The sequence below is a fragment of the Pangasianodon hypophthalmus genome, chromosome 17 (assembly GCF_027358585.1).
Source record: "Pangasianodon hypophthalmus isolate fPanHyp1 chromosome 17, fPanHyp1.pri, whole genome shotgun sequence".
Lineage (NCBI taxonomy): Eukaryota > Metazoa > Chordata > Actinopteri > Siluriformes > Pangasiidae > Pangasianodon > Pangasianodon hypophthalmus.
Window position 1 is genome coordinate 4233274 of NC_069726.1, and position 17581 is coordinate 4250854.

The 17581-nt window shown below is 37.9% G+C and overlaps 3 protein-coding genes across 5 annotated transcripts; 1 reads left to right on the plus strand and 2 right to left on the minus strand.

The window, feature by feature from the left end:
- Positions 1-12: 12 nt before the first annotated feature.
- dnajb13 (DnaJ heat shock protein family (Hsp40) member B13) lies at positions 13-8074 on the plus strand. Of its 2 annotated transcripts, none has more exons than XM_026943852.3 (8): positions 13-794; positions 1133-1236; positions 1742-1903; positions 2866-3014; positions 3157-3270; positions 4106-4219; positions 4301-4377; positions 7703-8074. In XM_026943852.3, coding segments are annotated over exons 1-8 (789 nt in total). In that variant the 5' UTR covers positions 13-726; the 3' UTR covers positions 7704-8074. The 2 variants fall into 2 exon arrangements, with proteins under 2 accessions (XP_026799653.3, XP_026799652.3); XM_026943851.3 differs by lacking the exon at positions 7703-8074 and adding an exon at positions 4948-5383.
- Positions 5221-8211, minus strand: ucp2 (uncoupling protein 2). Its single transcript, XM_034312692.2, has 7 exons — positions 8070-8211; positions 6999-7208; positions 6389-6605; positions 6079-6276; positions 5893-5994; positions 5634-5814; positions 5221-5552 (listed from the first exon to the last, which is right to left on the minus strand). The coding sequence occupies exons 2-7, from the start codon at positions 7122-7124 to the stop codon at positions 5438-5440; spliced, it is 939 nt and encodes a 312-aa protein (XP_034168583.1). The 5' UTR covers positions 7125-7208; positions 8070-8211; the 3' UTR covers positions 5221-5437.
- A 3397-nt stretch (positions 8212-11608) lies between these two features.
- On the minus strand, positions 11609-15669 carry ucp3 (uncoupling protein 3). Of its 2 annotated transcripts, none has more exons than XM_026943677.3 (8): positions 15514-15669; positions 15250-15362; positions 14834-14973; positions 14492-14699; positions 13846-14043; positions 13642-13743; positions 13377-13557; positions 11609-12346 (listed from the first exon to the last, which is right to left on the minus strand). In XM_026943677.3, exons 3-8 carry the CDS (start codon positions 14957-14959, stop codon positions 12232-12234), a joined length of 930 nt encoding a protein of 309 aa, XP_026799478.2. In that variant the 5' UTR covers positions 14960-14973; positions 15250-15362; positions 15514-15669; the 3' UTR covers positions 11609-12231. The 2 variants fall into 2 exon arrangements, with proteins under 2 accessions (XP_026799478.2, XP_026799477.2); XM_026943676.3 differs by having other exon boundaries at positions 14834-15035; positions 15514-15668.
- Between the last annotated feature and the right edge of the window lie 1912 nt (positions 15670-17581).

Sequence of the window (17581 nt, forward strand, 5' to 3'; positions counted from 1 at the left end):
CAGCAAAATAATTTTCCCTGTTATAAATCTCTTGTATGATTGTCATTTTGATGATCTAGTATAATTACAATCTGTTTGGATCAGGAATATCCTAAAGCAGTGCAGGTTCAGTTGCAGATTAGCTTATTTAATATACTCCTAATTTCTTACTAACCTGCTCAGTGTGGAGAGAGGCTGATCAATTTAAACACATTTATTTAGTCCATTACTACAAACTGTGGAAAGGTTCGAGGGGTGTGAATACTTATGTAAGACAATGAAATTAGAAAGTAGGTTAAAGAAGTGAAATTTAAACATTTTCATAAAATCTGAAGAAAACATTAATGCAGCCTAAACATGAAGATGCAGTTAGTCATTTATTTTGGCTCTGCCACAGTGTAGAACTTAATTCTCATCATCATCATCATCATCATCATCATCTCACACTTCAAGGAAATATTTCCTGGCTTAGATTTATATATTTTATTGTCTTTAAGTCAAACGTGTGCACAAAAGTGCACCATTAGACTTAGACACGTGGACTGTAATATTTATTTTGCTCTCCTAGCTCTGTACTTCCCAAAACATGGCGTCCAATCATTGTACTTGCCAATAAACTACATTACCCAGTAATCTAAGCGACGTCGCCGTAGCAACGTTGCCTAGCAACCACTACTAACTCCAAACCCTCGGTGAATACGATACATCCAGAAATGTATAAAATTTTCTTTTCTAATTAAGCTAGAAATGGGAAAAGACTATTACACGACGTTGGAAATTAACCGAAATGCAACTGACGCGGACATTAAACAGTCGTAAGAAATATTTTTTATTATTATTTTTAATCAATAACACTAATGACTAATGTTAACAGTAACGACTTTTAGACTTTACGAAGTGCATGATTTATCCAAAAGTCCGCCATTTTGAGATCTGGCGTAGAGCGTTCTAGCGTAAGCTAACAATGTTGATGAAGCTAGCTAAGCAATATAATTAGAAATAAAAGTGCTCTCTGTGCTTGTTTTGTAGACTATTTCATTCTTATTAGACAGTGAGGAAGCAAAAAATAGTTAATAGTTTAGTTAATAGCGCTTAATAGCTTTGTTTCTATTAATATAACTTTTTATTTGGTTGTATTTTAAATAAATATCAGGTATCGTCGGCTAGCACTGAAGTTTCATCCTCAAAACAACAGCCATCCAGGAGCTTATGAGAAATTCAACCAGATTGCTGAAGCTTACGATGTTCTGAGTGACCGTAAGTGAACAATATCATGTAAAATAAATAATGTATACTGTAATATGTAAAACGAAATTATTGCAGCTAACACTGATAAAATGTAATGAACTGTTGTTCTGTGTATCCATAGAGGTTGATAGGAGAATGAATAGGATCTGTGTTTGCTCAGCCTTAGAGAAAAATCCTACACATTTACACATCTTTCATCTGTGGTTACAATGAGAATAACATAAACAAATCCTACAAACATTCAGCCACTTGTTCTCAAGATATCACACATGAAAATAAAAACACATGCACTACATGTCAAAAGTGCACAACTTGTGAAAAACATAACATGAGAGGTGTTCAGAAGCTGGTGTAAATTTCACATGTGATGTTTGTGTACCTTTTGTGTAAGGATCATCTTTTGGTTGTCACTTGTGGTTGTTTAAAAATGAAATGTTAAATGTAATATCATGGAAATGTTACAGAAATGTTAACCTACATTATGTAAGTGTTGATCAGAAGTGTAACCCTGCAGCTCGGAAAAAGGCCACGTATGATAAGTTTGGAGAAGAAGGCCTGAGAGGGGGAATTCCTCCAGAGTCAGCGGCGAGCGGCGCCTGGTCATCGGGATACACCTACCACGCAAATCCCGAGAAAACATTCCGACAGTTCTTCGGCGGAGATAATCCTTTCGCTGGTAAGCTAGGCTTTTAGCTCACTAGACCAGTTCCAGCTCAGTTTCTGCCACACTGGCATTTTAGGTGCCATCAAAGTTGTTTCAACTTCAGCTGTTTTTAAATGTGCTTTATAAATGAATAAACTAAACTAAACTAAACTAATCAAAGGACCATAAAGTTATACCTTTAACTTTACCTTTAATTATCTATAAGTTAATCTGTTCTGTAGACTAACATCAGGACAGTTAAAGAAGGATGTTTCTAGGAAAAGAAAGAGTTAATAGACTTTTGCTTTGTTTGTAAATGTGAATGATTGAGATAATGTTATGATATGACCTTATTTTCTACTCCCACCTGCACACACACATACACGCGCACACACACATACACACATCTGCCATAAAAAAAATAAATAAATAAAAATAAAAAATGGTTAGGCCCATACTGGATATTTGGTTATGTAATGAACAAAACATGAGGGTTAATTCAGCTTCTCAAATTAACAAATAATTAAAAAATGTAAAGATTGCCATTTATAATTTTTGGAAGCAAAAAACCCCAACCTGCTGTCTTTATTTGCTGTTGCTACTGTAAACACACATCGCTGTTCTAAGATTAGTTGATTTTCCAAATTTCAGCTTGTTTCTTGCTATGTCATGTTACCATAAATAAGATTTTGCCTTCAAGGTGAATTGTATTTGTCTTCAGCTTCTTTACAAAGAAATCACACCCATGTGTAAACTGATATGTTCTCTCTTTGCATTTCTTTTTTTCCCCAACACCTTCGTAGGGAGCTACACAGGTGATTTTGGCGTAAAATTTCTAAGTGATAGATTTGAGGATTTGCTGGCAATCATTACGTCACGTTCATACAGCTTTACAGCTGAGAAATGGGGCACTGTGGATCGATTCCAAAGTCTTAGTGTTGCAAGTTTGTGAAGTTTAAGACTGAGGTCGACTGACATTGTTAATTTCTCCTCAGATTTTCACACCACAGAAGTGGACCTCAGTTTTGGAGGCCTCCGTGGACGAGAGGTGAAAAAGCAGGATCCACCTATTGAGCGTGACCTGCATTTAGCCTTAGAGGATCTTTTCCACGGATGCACCAAAAAGATAAAGATATCTCGACGTGTAAGACGTTCAAACATTGTACTGTTATTAGGCATAACTACTTCCAAAATGAGTAGTGTATTTATTATTATAATTCTCCCAGACACACACTGCACTATGTGGTCTTTTCTGTAACATTAATAGCAGAATATTTAACATTTAGGTGATGAATGATGATGGTCAGACGTCCAGCATCAAAGACAAGATTTTAACCATCACGGTGAAACCAGGCTGGAAGGAAGGGACACGGATTACATTCCCTAAAGAGGGTGATCAGGTGTGACTTTGACAAGATGCTACTTTGTGTGTTCTTCTGATCCAGTCAGTTCTGATTTACATAAGTAATAAAACACAACAGCGTGCCTGTTATAGGAAAATAATCCTTGATGAGTGTGATGGTGTGATGCATTACCACCCCAAAGTTGATTCTTTTCCAATAACATGACATCCTGAAGTGTTTTTATTCCTCTTATACCACAGCAATTTGTCAACGATTAAAATTTTTTATTTATTAATTAACAAAACAATTTTTAACCATTTACAGTTACATTTAATGTTGTAGAACGAGTTGAGGAAGAGTTCCTGTAATCACTTATGTTGTAGTTGCTATAAACATTAATTCACTCACCAGCTTCTCTCTTGAAGATTATAAACCAAACAAAAACACAGCTTTTCATATCACCGAGTAACCAGAAAGTCCTCTCTCTTTCCCATGATGGAAAACTTGCTGATTTTTACAAAGCCCTAATACTGGAGACTCCTTCCATGAATGTTAAATAAATGTCTGCTTACAGAAAACTTCACCAAATCAACAGTAACACATTTTTTTATCTGTTTATTATAAACTTTAGCTTATGTAGTTCATCCATTATACAAGTCACTGTGAATGAGCTGTTACTACAGATCCGATATTGTGTTAATATATACCTGTGATTTTAATTGCAGCTGGCAGTACTATCAGAGCTGCTGTTATTAAAATCAACACCTTCTGACCAATCAGATTTGAGAATTTAACAGCACTGTGGTATAGCTAGCTGTAAAACATAAATAATATGTACTATTATAGAACTATTTAGCAAGTGCTGACAGATGCTGTACCATTTTCCCTGCAGGGGCCAAACAACATCCCAGCAGACATCATATTCATCGTTCGTCAAAAGCCCCATCCCCTGTTTGCCCGTCAAAATGACGACTTGGTTTACACAGAAAGCATATCACTCGAGAAGGTGAGGCTAATCAGGATCTTTGAAGGATCTTATTTATCATCTGGTTTGAGTAAATGGAGTGACTGTCTTTGCACTTCACAGGCATTGACTGGGTTTTCAGTGGAGGTGGAGACACTAGATGGCAGACTTGTCAACATTCCTGTCAATGAGATTGTATGGTAAGTATGGCAGTTATCTCTCAGGCACTCATTGTGCTGTTTTTAGAATTTAACGAGTATTAACAGTGAAAGCATAAGAGTAAGCCATTTCACTCCTCCTACCAATCCTTCCTTCCATCCCCTTAGATGCCAGACTAGATTAATACATTGTTTTTGAGGACTACATTGTATATAAAGTAAGCATTAAAGCTGCATAAATAACCACAATCATGATTTTCTTGAATAAACACTGTGATATTGGTGAGCTTATCTAAAATTGGCTGATTGTTTTGCATTAAAATGTCCATTTTTATTTATTCTGGTACATCATGATTTACTGCAGCATACTTATATTTTAGTTATATTTGGCTGGATATTGTGAAGACCTTTGTTAATTTTCAGTCTAACTGTACATGTATACACACAGCATTTTAAAGATCAGTTTAAAATGGTAAGTTATCAATTTAAAATCGAAACCTTGCGCCTAAATTGGTTATCTCAAAATATTTTAACCATTATCAGCAGCCCTGCAAACTTAAGTATACTAGAATTAGATTAACAAAGCTTTTTAAAATAACCCGTTTCATATAGTCCACAGTACAGCAAGCTGGTGACAGGAGAGGGAATGCCTTTACCCGGCAACCCAGCTGCACGTGGAGATCTGATCATCCAGTTTAATACACACTTCCCACAGAAGCTCTCTGCTGAGAAGAAACTGCTCATTAAGCAAGCCCTCTCCATGTGATTCACGTTCATGAAACCAAAAGTTTAACCATCTACTTCTCCAATGTCATGCCTTATATTGCAGATGTGTGCACATGAAATTACAGTCATCAGTTCTGCTTTTGAGAAATAAAACACTGCTATCTTTTAGAAACTTTATTAGCATGGTTTAAAAGATCTAAAAACAGATACAAGGGAAAGAATCAAGACCAGCTTTCTAGTCCCGGGATACACTTGAATGAACGTGACTAAGAAATGAATGTTTTTTTTTTTTTTTAGGGGGTAGTAGCGAAAAGGCCAAAAGTAGATAAGAGTTAAACCTAAAAGGGTAAATTATCAGCACAGAACCCCTAGTGACCTAAAGAGAAGTAGACCAATTGTGGCGAGCCGCCATCATGGCACGTTTCAGCTGTTCATAGGTGACAAACATCACCACGTTCCAGGAGCCGAGCCTCAGGAAAGAAGGCATAAACCTGTAGGTGGAGGTAAGGGATTTTTAAAAACACTGCATGCAATTCCAACAGTAACAAGATATTAATCTAATTCCATCTTACCCCTTATAGAAGGCCATAGGCCCCTCCTTGGTCAGCATGGCCAGAGCACAGTTCAGGGCACTGCTGTACTGGCCATGGGCAGAGTTCATGTATCTTGTTTTCACAACATCGACTGGGGAAGCGATCACTGTGGTGCAGAAACCAGCACCAAATGCAGATGTGAAGTGGCATGGAAGGTTATCTGTGAGAAAAGAATGTTTATTTTTGTGGGCACACTATTAATAACGTCCAAGATTTGTATTATTCAGCACTGGCTTACCAGTCATTGGTGTATTGTGCAAAAGAGCATCTTTGATGAGGTCATAAGTCACCAGTTCAGTACAATTCACAATGGCATTGCGGGTGATGTTTGGGCCAGTTCCTGAAATGTAAAAGGTAACAACATTTTTGTCAGACTTGATAAGCTGCTAATATGCCATAGATGTTGTAAGCTCCACAGACTTACCCTTCCACAGTCCACGAAACCCCTCCTCCTTGGCGATGGTTCGGTAGGCATCCATAGTGCCATTGTAGCGTCTGTTAGCGGCACCAGCACTAACCTGAGCCTGAAAACGCACCTTCACCACATCTGTGGGTTGAGCCACAGCAACTGCCATTGCACCAGTGGTGCAGCCTGCCAGCAGGCGACTGCCAATCCCCACATCTAGGAAAAGGGAAGGTTTCACATTGAGTACAATGTATTGCTGTGAAACTACCAAGGTTCAGCAGACCTGAACTTGCAAAACAAAACTGCCCCGATTTATTCATGAACTTACGATCAGATCCTTTGGTGTAAAACTGCTTAACAGAGTCATACAGGCCGATGCGGACAGAAGCGAAGCTCATCTGGCGCTGCAGTCCAGCCACCAGCCCGTTGTAGAGACTACGTGGCCCCTCCGTACGCACCATGGTGGCGATGGTGCCAAACACGCCACGGTACTTCATTGCCTGGGCAGAACTCGCTTTCGCGGTACCACAGGTCTCCCCTTGGATCTGTACAGAACAAAAGGGGCATGGAAAGACTTTACAGACACTAGGAAGGGCCACTTGGAAGAGGGGACAGTCTCCAGCCACATGATGTCCATGACGTCAATCCAGGATCTGCACGGGTCCTAGGGCTTAAGCATCAACTCCTGGTTCAGCTTACATGACTAGTGCAAGGAAGAACATTGGAAGTCGAGAAGGAAAAAATAGGAGAAAGCTAAAGTCAGTGTGTGACTCTCAAAGTTTTCAAAGATCAATATCAAAGTCATTCAGGCATAAAAGCTGGTCCTGCTGCTTGGAGGGAAGAAAGATTAACTGATGATCCTCAGGGAAACTCCATTTATGCAATACGATACCTTCTGTTTTTGCTGTTGGGAAAAGTGTCATTTTATAGACCCTTACCTGGAGCCTAACTTTGGCCGTGTCCAGAGGAAAGGTGACTAGGTCAGCGAAGCATGCTGCAGTTCCAGCGCCAATAAACTTCACAGCAGCTGTTGGGGGCACATCTGCAGGTCCGAATCCAACCATTTTTCTACTTTGCGGAATTTGTAGGTGGAAAAGGATCTTGAAGACCAATGATGTGAAAACAAGATAGGTGAACTCCACCCAGATCTGGAAAGGGAAAAAAAAAAAAAGAAAGATGGAGATAAGGAAGATCCTTGCAAGTTCACGACATTGGTCTCTGATGTTGGTGTGCACTCAGGTTTATTTTATTACTTGAATTTTGAGCCTTTAATATTTAATCAAACTCAGTTAAAACTCCTTTCAAGTTTATTTTTAGATGTGTTGGTGGTGGGCATCCTAATGAGATAATTAGTCCCTTCTCTGCCAGGCATGCTAGTGGAACATGCAGTCCACAAAGAGCTAAAAAAAAAAATAAAAATAATGTTTTTTTTTTTTTAATTTAAAACAGGGAAAATGCACATTGCATGCACCTTTCTAGTTTTCTGTGTGTGACCACGTTCAATTATCTTTTAGGACAGCTGAAGATAACATTTTTGTACAGTTTACACAAGTTTGAGCTTGCTACATGTTAGCCAGTTCAGTTGAAGAACAAGTGGGGGGAGGAGGCACTCTAACCAGATAACAGGTCTCTTCTCTGCCAGACAACACTAGGAGGAAGATGGAGTCGCCTGAGAACTGAACCTTTGGTGGGGAAGTGCAGTGACCAAAAACAAAAAGTCTCATCAGCAACTTCACCCTTTACAAGTTTACAGAAGTGCAACTTCAGTGGAGCCTCTGCCTGTTAATCTGTTTATCATTGCACCACAGAAGTCCAACAACAAAAAAAAAAAGAAAGTGCTGTCGTCAGTGGATTACTGTTCAAAGAAATAGGAACTGAAAACGTCAGTGTGACATTTCTTCCTGAAAGCTATGTGAAAGCACAATACAAGGACCTATTGCTTACATGTAATGTGTGCTGTGTTAATTGTGTCATTGCTGAGAAAATGAATTAATAAATAGAAGTATTACCTTCACTCAAGAGACCCCGGGTAGACAAAGTCAAGATTCTCTAAAAGCGTCCCTCTGGTTGAAATTACTTTCAACTATAATCTGGTTGCCTTGTTCTTCCATAGAAAACCGCTCAGAAAACGGACACTTAAAAAACATACTCCTGAAACAAACAAACAAAGAAATAAACAAACAAGCTGCCGGTTAGCTCGACGGCCTGCCGGTAAAACTTCACTCACAATTTGCTAGATATGAAACGTAGAAGTTGTACATCATACATAACACTGAATAATAACACTTACCGTGAACAGGACACGAAATAAAGTATTGTGTAACAAAGAAAATGAGGTTCTTGTTCTGAAAAGCAGCCACCCTTACACAAACAGGAGCGTGTAAATAACGAACAAAGGAAGCAGCTGGCTTTATACAGACCCCCCCCCCCCCCCGCGTGACGTCATCACCCACAGTGTGCTGTTCCTGTAGCTCGCGTGCGCGCTTCTGGCACATTTCCAGATAAAGTTTTTTTTTTTTTTAAATAATCATACAAAATTAGCTAAACACATGATTAAAATGTATAAATAACATTTCAATGAATTGCTTGGACTTTACTCAGTGTTGACTGTTTCATTATTGGGTTTAATGTTGCCCTGATTAATCACTCATAACAATTAAAAAAAGCTAATATAATAAACTCAGTATGTCAGCAAGGTGGCCTTCCATATTTCATACATACTGTAATAGTCCATAGAACAGAGGAACTAAACTAGACAAATACATTATTACATATTGAAAAAAATTGTCTGCATTGATGTTGAGTTTAAAGTTGCATTGATTAAAAAAAAAACATAAAAACTATAAACTATGTACTGTGTTTTAGCAAGGTATTGTGAATATGAACTTCTCATACACATACAGTGCAATAACGTAGTTATAAAAGGTAAGTTATAGCACAATAAGGGAGCAAAAACAAAATCATGATAACAGAAACTAAGGGGAAAAATAATAAAATTCAATCTGTAATTAGTGTTATTTCACACAAAGTTCAAATATCGTGATCAGGTACATCTCTTTTCTGCTAGACAGAGAACAGAGGAACATTGTGTCCCCAGTGAACAAAAACAAGTACTGAAGAGGGGGAGGTGCCATCACCACAAAGTCTTTGTGATCACTAACACTGCCCTTGGCAAATATTAAACGATAATGTTAGTTATAATCATCTGCTGTGCCAATATATACACAAGTGTCTTTGGATTTTTGTACAGAATATATTACAGATGTATAGACTGAACTGCTGAGTCACAGTGAGAAGACAGGACTGAAGCACATATGGGGTTAATTTAAAGAAAGGTTTCATGTGGTGTCCAGGTGTTACTTTAACTTAAACACGCCAGTGTTGTGAGAAGCATTTGTTCGTTAACACGATGCTTTTCAGGCTGCAAAACTTCTACACGTCTTTACTCCATGTTCCCTCCAAACAACAGCATCAAAACATTAAACTGAGCACCTTGAATAACACAGTGTAACCAGATAACACACACACTACTGATGAATTGTATGTCCTGATTAAAAATGTTCTCATGCAGGTATATAATTATGTTAACCTGAAGCTCAGGGCTAAATTAGAAACAGGATCCAAGTGTGCACATGCCTTGGATCAGTAGCAGTGACCAGTGCCCCACACCGCTACTTACTAAAACCTCGAATAGATCTACATTGAGTCCTGCAAACACCCTAGATCGTCGACTCCTCTGCAACTTCCCTTCATCGTTTCCTCCTGGGGAAACCCCATGACCTACTTATAGGGCGTTACATTAATTTATTAGCTCTATAGTGACATTTTTATGATTGAATATGAAGCAATTTTGGATTAGTGGATTAAACATTTAAAATATATATAGGAATATTACAACATTGGCATTTAGTATGTCGTTTTCGTTTTGGGTTTGAGTAGCCGACTTCTCTATACATAAGCAGCAGTGTGAAAGGATGTGGTAGCTAGCTTTAAATTCTCGTGCTATTGTTAGTTTGTTTTTATATTCACACAATCAAGACTGAACCAGCAGATGCACACTGGTGATGACTAAATAAGAGAAAACTGAAGAAAAACAGAAACAAACCATACACGTCATCAAGGAACTTGGTGTGCTTGCTAGGAGTAATGTTTAATATTCATGTTAAAATGGGATGTGGATGATACACACTTATGAGTAATGCGGCTGCATTTTACATCAGCTTGATTTGTGGGAATAAAATGTCTCGTCCATGAATGTAAGTCAAATCACTTTCACTGAAGCTGAACTATGGACATACTATCTGAAGAAATTAACAAAAACGAGCGAAGCTGTAATTTCACATATCTTTCAGCTAATGACCCAATTGCCTGTTGTCCACAGATAAAAGCAAAATACTGTATACTGAGCACAGAACACAAAGAATTTAAACAACTTACTTATCTCATTATTACTTTTTTTTTCAGCGAATGAATTTCCATAAGTATGTAATGCAATTAATTTCATTTTCCACATTAACCCTCTACTGCATGTTGTTGCCACATGGTAGAATACCATTAATCTGGAGTTTTTGCACATTTAGAGAAAACCTAGTCACTGATTGAACTTTTTGCTGTAGGTGGACTTAAATTGTTGGAGTTCTGTACTTGGATGAAGACACTTAACACTTAAATGACATTTTGATTGCACGCAGTCCTCTTTCTAACAATGACCATGTTAAGGCTCTGCAAATTTATTTATCAGTACTTTTCTTTGCACACAAAAATACTTCCTAAATTATTGGCATTTAAAGAACTTTTTTTTAGTAACATATGTATGGATCCACATTTTGCAAGTGAAATCCCCAGAAAAATCCTTATTTCATTACCAAGAAGGTGATATGACTACTGGCTCCTTTGTGGACTATTATTTGGACTGTTATTCCTTATACGTTCCTATTGTTCAGAACACTGACATAGAAATGTTCTGTCAACGTTCCATGGAAATGTCCAGCGTATAAACAAGTATTAGATATAGGTTTAGACTGTAGTGAGGAGTGGACCAATAATACAGGAAGTGATGAAGCACTTTATCCTAGTCAGGATTGTGGTGAATCCAAGGCGTATCCCGGGAACACTGGCTATGAGGAGGGAATACAGCCTGGATGGGATGGTCTATCCATTGCAGGGCACCACACACATTCACACACTCATTCGCACCTGGAGTAGCCGGTCAACCTAATGGCATGGTTTTGCGAACCAGGAGGAAACTGGAGAACCTGGAGGAAAACCGGGGGTTACAGAGGGGGTTATATTGTTGCAATAAAATAGTAATTTCTAACATTTCTCAATTCACTAAACATTCATTAATAAACATTTCCCGATGCAATTCTACCTCTTGCTTGGTTATGTTTTGAAATGTAAATTGAGACCATAAAAACAATAATGTTCTCATGTTAAAATATAGGATGTATGGATTGAGTTTGCACGTATATACAAGTACATAACCTTCTATACTAATGGTCTTTTTAAACATCTTTTTTTTTCTTATTAAACAGACTGATTGAATGAATACATTTACAGTATCAGTTTTATTAACAGGAATGCACATTGTATAAAAATATTGTAACAATTGCTATATGAGGAGCAAATCTGCCTGTTATAATAGTTACATACAATCAACTATCTATGGCCCCAAAATGTGTAGTGCTTGTAAACAAATCTGTAAACATCTCATAAAACGTTTTCCTGAAAACTCAGTCAGACAAATAGTAAAACAAGACACAAATATGTGCAAGTTCTATAGAGAAAACAAAAAGATATGCAAGCTCTATAGGGAAAATGTGCTGTCTTGCTTGGAAAGTGTTGATAGTTCCAAACTGTACTTAGCCTCGTCCACAGGATCATCTCCTACACTCTCGGATAGAGAGTGCAGTGTCCTAACAAAAAGCAACCCTTTCCCCAGGATCAGAAGGCACAACTTTTTTTTTTTTTTTTTTTTTTTTTTTTTTTTTTACAAGTCTGTGCATTTCCAAGATAAAACTTAATTCCATACTGGAAGGGGTCTTCTCCCACCACTGTTCAGGATTTCGACGCAAACACTGTCCAGCTCATAGTGATATAATTCAAAGGACATGGTGGAGATTAGGTTGTCTTTTATATCCGTCTTTGTTTTGTTGTCTTGAAAAGAACCATTCAAAATGGTGCCTCCCAGGATTGCTGCACTCTTGTCACAGCTCTCTTTATTTGTTCATAGGAGACAAACATCACAATGTTCCAGGATCCTAGGCGAAGGAACGAGGGCATGAACCTGGGTGGAGATGGTGAAGCAAATACCATTAATTAAAGAGCATTTTGGTTGAATAGGGTCATTTTGTAGGGTAATTTTTAAACAATAACAATAGATCAATAAAATATTTTGATAAATTTGTCTGTAATAAGCTTCTAATTAGGGCTAGGAATGAGAAGGTAGAATTTCGTGAGATTTTTGGTTCTGAATACAGAAAAAAGCTGAAAAACTGTCCTAAATATAATGTAATTGTAATTTAATATGTTTCCATTCTAGTTAGTGGAGTTTATAAGGTTTCTAAAGAAAATTGACGTGTACAGTGGGGTCTAAAAGTCTGAGACCACATTGAAAATCTGGAGAATTTTTTTTTTGCACCTAAAATTGGAAATATATAGAAAGTTTTAGAATTTTCAGTATCTTTCAACATCTTGAATATTCAATATTCCACACTATGTCTAGAACACTCTTTAAATTTAAACAAAATTATGATTATTTGTACAAAAAGTCAGATATTCCTTGAGTTTTATTCCTTCTATTGAAGCATGTGTTCAGACGCACTCAGGTTGATCTAACATGGATCAGCAGGTTTTATATGCAAACTTGTGGAGTCCACACCAGCTCGAGTGCACACTGTCATTAAAGCTAAAGGGCGACATACCAAATACTAAGACCTTCTGAAACTAATGTGAATATTTCTCGTTAAGATTGTACCTTTTACTTTTTCAAACTTGCTGATAATAAAATTTCTAATAATAAAAATTGTATTAAACTAGAAAAGAATACAAAATAAAGCATTTTCACTTGTGGTCTCAGACTTCTGGGCCCGACTGTATATCATAATGATACAAATGAACATATAGAACAGGAAATAAGCTTTTCAGGGATATATGGCATGATGTGTTTGCGCTGAGTGGACAAAGCTTTCTTCAAGTTGATAAGTTTTAATATAATTATTATTTATTATTTATAAAACTGTAGTTTTTATGAAATAGATCTGTAGTGTCTTGCACAATATGAGCACACCACACACTGGTTTACTGGTTTTGCTCACCCTTTGTAAAAGGCAGTCGGTCCTTCCTTGGTCAGCATGGTAAGGGCACAGTTGATGGCACTGCTGTACTGGCCTGCAGCAGAGTTCATGAAGCGGGTCTTCACCACGTCCACTGGAGAGGCTACGATGGTGGTGCAGAAACCAGCTCCGAACGCAGCCGTGAAGTGGCAGGGCAAGTTATCTGCAGGCAGACACAGTGCCAAAATCAGAAACTCCTGTCTTAAGTAATTCAAACTTCTGTTTGATGTTTCTCATGGTTATTTACCTGTCATGAGATTGTACTTTAGTATGAGCTCTTTGATGATGTCGTAGGTTACCAGCTCAGCACAGTTCACAATAGCGTTTCTTGTGATATTCGGTATGCAACCTGAAACAATTAGAACACAATTATCTTTCACAATCATGTTGCTATTACACAAGACTCTCCCATTTTTTTCAGTAGGTGAAAGATAATGAAGCCTTACTCCACCTTTCCAAAGTCCTTTGATGCCTTCATCACGAGCGATGGTCTTGTAGGCGTCCATGGTGCCGTTGTAACGCTTCGCTCCATCTGCTAGACGCATTTGGGCCTGGAAGCGTACTTTTACTACATCTGTGGGCTGCGCAAATGCCACCGCCATGGCCCCGGTAGTGCAGCCGGCTAGCAACCGACTCACAATGCCTACATCTGGGGAAAGCATATACAGAATGTTGTGAAGTCAAGTCTTAACATGTCCAGTACTTAACTACCCCTTGAACATTTCCATGGTTTGTAGTGTAACAAACTCATATCAAAAATTCTTTGGACTTCCAGGAACAGGTGCGTTTATATTGAGATCACATAACACTTTACTTGCACACAAATGGACTCCATGTAAAAAAAAAATTGTGTGACTTATGATGGCTGGTTGCCACTTTTGCACTAAGGAAGGGGGTGTATACTTATGCACTGACAAATTATTTTTTGTCAATAATTTTGCAAACTATATTAATCCCCACCCACCTACCCCACTTCTATGTTATGAGATATTTTTCCTGACATATAATCCCAATTAAGTCAATTTTACTTCCAGGATGTAAGGGGGCGAATACTTTTGCAAAACACCATAGCCGTATGTGTATAATACAGCACTCACTCTCGGATCCTCGCGTGTAGAACTGCTTCATAGAGTCATAGAGGCCGATGCGGACGGAAGCGAAGCTCATCTGCCGCTGCAGTCCAGCCACCAGCCCGTTGTAGAGACTCCGTGGCCCCTCCATGCGCACCATGGTGGTGATGGTACCAAACACACCCCGATATTTCACCCCTGCTGTTCCTTCGGCAGGTCTGGACTCGCCCTGGATCTGGAAATAGCATGAAAACATTGGAGAGGTTAAACCTAAACAAGAACGATTAGGACATCATATATTAACCAACATTTTTTTTAGTTTTCTATATTCAGTTAGTCATTAATCTGAGAATTTAAACCAGGAGTTACCTGGAGCCTAACTTTGGCTGTGTCCAGGGGAAAGGTCACCAAGTCAGCAATGCAGGCTGCTGTTCCAGCACCGAAGAACTTCACAGTGGCTGTGGGAGCCAAATCTGTGGGCTTGATTCCAACCATGTTGTACTTTTTCACTGAGTGAAACAGTCACACTTGTTTTGTTAAATGGATTTTTTGGAACGACTTTTCCAAATACCTGTGATAGGTGTAAAAAGAGCAAGTGAAAAGTGGTAAATGCTTGTGGCATAACATTTACATGATTGTATTATCATTGGTGAATAGACAAATGTTGTTCTGTGTGTTGTATATCATCAGTGACGGATAGACAGACAGAAACTGTTTCAGAAATGTCTATATTCATGTAACCTCATCAGACAGGTAAAGAAAAATATTTGAATGCGAATACTTACCTCAGGTTTCTTCAACAGGGATTCTTTGTTGTTGTCGTTGTTGCAGTTGTCTTCGAGTTTCACTAACTTTGGCCATAAAAATGGATGAAATAGTATTCCAAAGTAGCATACCACTGTAAGCAACCCACAGATTAAAACTAAACTTCTGAAACCCAACATCAGTCAGTGTTTAATACAGTTGAGTGCTAGAAATAATTCACAACATTTTTTAAAAAGGATCCAAAAAATTAATTTAAGATAACAAGCCATTCCAAAGTGAGTTACCTTGTGTAAAAGATCTTTCAACTGTGAAATGATCAGGAAAAAAAAGTAATGCTGTTTCCTGTATAGAGTAATATTCCAAAGAGTGATCCTCTCCCTCTGAGCTCAGACGCTTCTTATGAGCTGTCAGACAACTCCTGCAATTTATAGGCGTGCAGTCAGGTGACAGCCACACAAGCTGTATGTTCCTAACATCATGCATTATCTAAGTTTAACTCAACTGTTTACAACAGACGTTTCAGTGTAATCCTGGCTGTTTACTAGTTCTGTATGCAAGAAACGAATTAGTCAACCCTTGCACTTAGACTAGATAACAATATTAGTTTTTGTTCTTTGGATTATTTTCATATGATATTTAATTTATGTCTTAAATTAGATGAGATGGTTAAATCAGTTTATTCATTGTTCACATCCAAGTAAATATTACTGACACTGAATATAACACTTGATATTTGCATTGAAATGACCGGTTAAAGTAATTACTCTGATTCTGAATTTGTACTTCAGGTGAATAATAGATTTTGATAAACATTTATGGTGTAGGAAAGCTGCGTCACTGTTTCATTATTTATGAAAACACATCTGGAAGCAAGCCAGGGGCTGAATTTTGCACTTAACACACACTGCTCTAATTGCCTCATGCACATTTTGGTATCTAAGCAAGAAGTGGGCTTGACACATTTGCTTAAATAGCAACCCAACCTTTATCTTCAGCTGGTTTTGGTGTGTATGGAAATGAGAACCAAGGATGGTGATGTACATAATGAAGGTGGTAAGGTGTTTTGCATATGTTCCACTGATAGCCCTTGCTCTAAAAGCCTACATATGAGAAAACATTGCGTGTTTTACTAAAGGAACTTTGTCTGCCTCTTAGTTTTGGCTGACAAAACCGGTTTATATCATGCAAACCTCTGTATTATGACTCTGTTGTTATATACATGTCAACATTGCTTTGCTTGGCTTAAGTTAAGCACAAAATCTTAACATATAATCTTGAGTAACTCCCCAGTCTGAGAAACACAACGCATGTGCATGTACGGCATCTGCAGTCTGGTTGGATCTGTTTCATGATCCCTACGTCACTCACAGACTGGGAAAGGGGAAATGGCGGGATGGGGAGGGTAATGTCAGGCCATGTTTAAGATCAAGGTCTATGTCAGTCTTTCCCCTGGTGCCCTGCTGACACATGGAATGGTTTTGTCCTCGCACCAGGAAGCTAGTTGTGCTCAAAACACTTGCTTCAAGAAAGAGATGCTGATTTCCTTGAAATTCCTGCTACTGCCTGTGAAAGAATGTACTGAACAAAAGTACACCCTTAAGGAATTGAGAGTTTATACAATGTTCTGCCTTAACCCTTTCATGCATAAATTATTTTAAAATATTCACTGAAGTCTTACACAAAAACATTTTTTTGACTTAATTCGGGGTTTGTAAAGACACATATACCAGAAGCATGCTTCACTGAAAAAGGAAAATAGTCAGGATATGAATGAAGTATTTCAGAGGTGTATATTTTCCTAAAATAAAAATAACTTTAAGGTTAAAGCACTACAAACACATGTATGTACAAAAAGCATTGACATGTAATAAATTACTTATGAGGAACTGTCTGAGTACTTTTTTATCTGAGTACTTCTGAGTAGTTTTTTAATCTGGTTTGATGGATTACAACTCATAACACAGTTCTTCATACATCCTCAAATCATGTAACTGACCTAAATCTGAAAATAATGCACATCTAAGGGATGTGTATGTGAAAAAGGATTCATCCACCAAAATAAAGGGAATGCATTTGCAGGTCATTAAGAAGGATTCAGTTGTTTTCTTCTCAAACTGAACGACCTCCTTAAGATTACCACTAAAATTGAAACAACAACATATATTGCTTCTTGGCCTGAATCAGTATAACAACACATCAGCTCCAAATAAGCTCCAGGAACAGATCACATAAGGTTGTTGCAGCCAGTTTAAACCAGTTTCCTCAGTACATTCCGTGACCTTTCAGATCCCCAAAGAGGTAAACAACCTCATTTTCTTGATCCAGTAGTCCCCTCCCTTCACTGTCAGACTG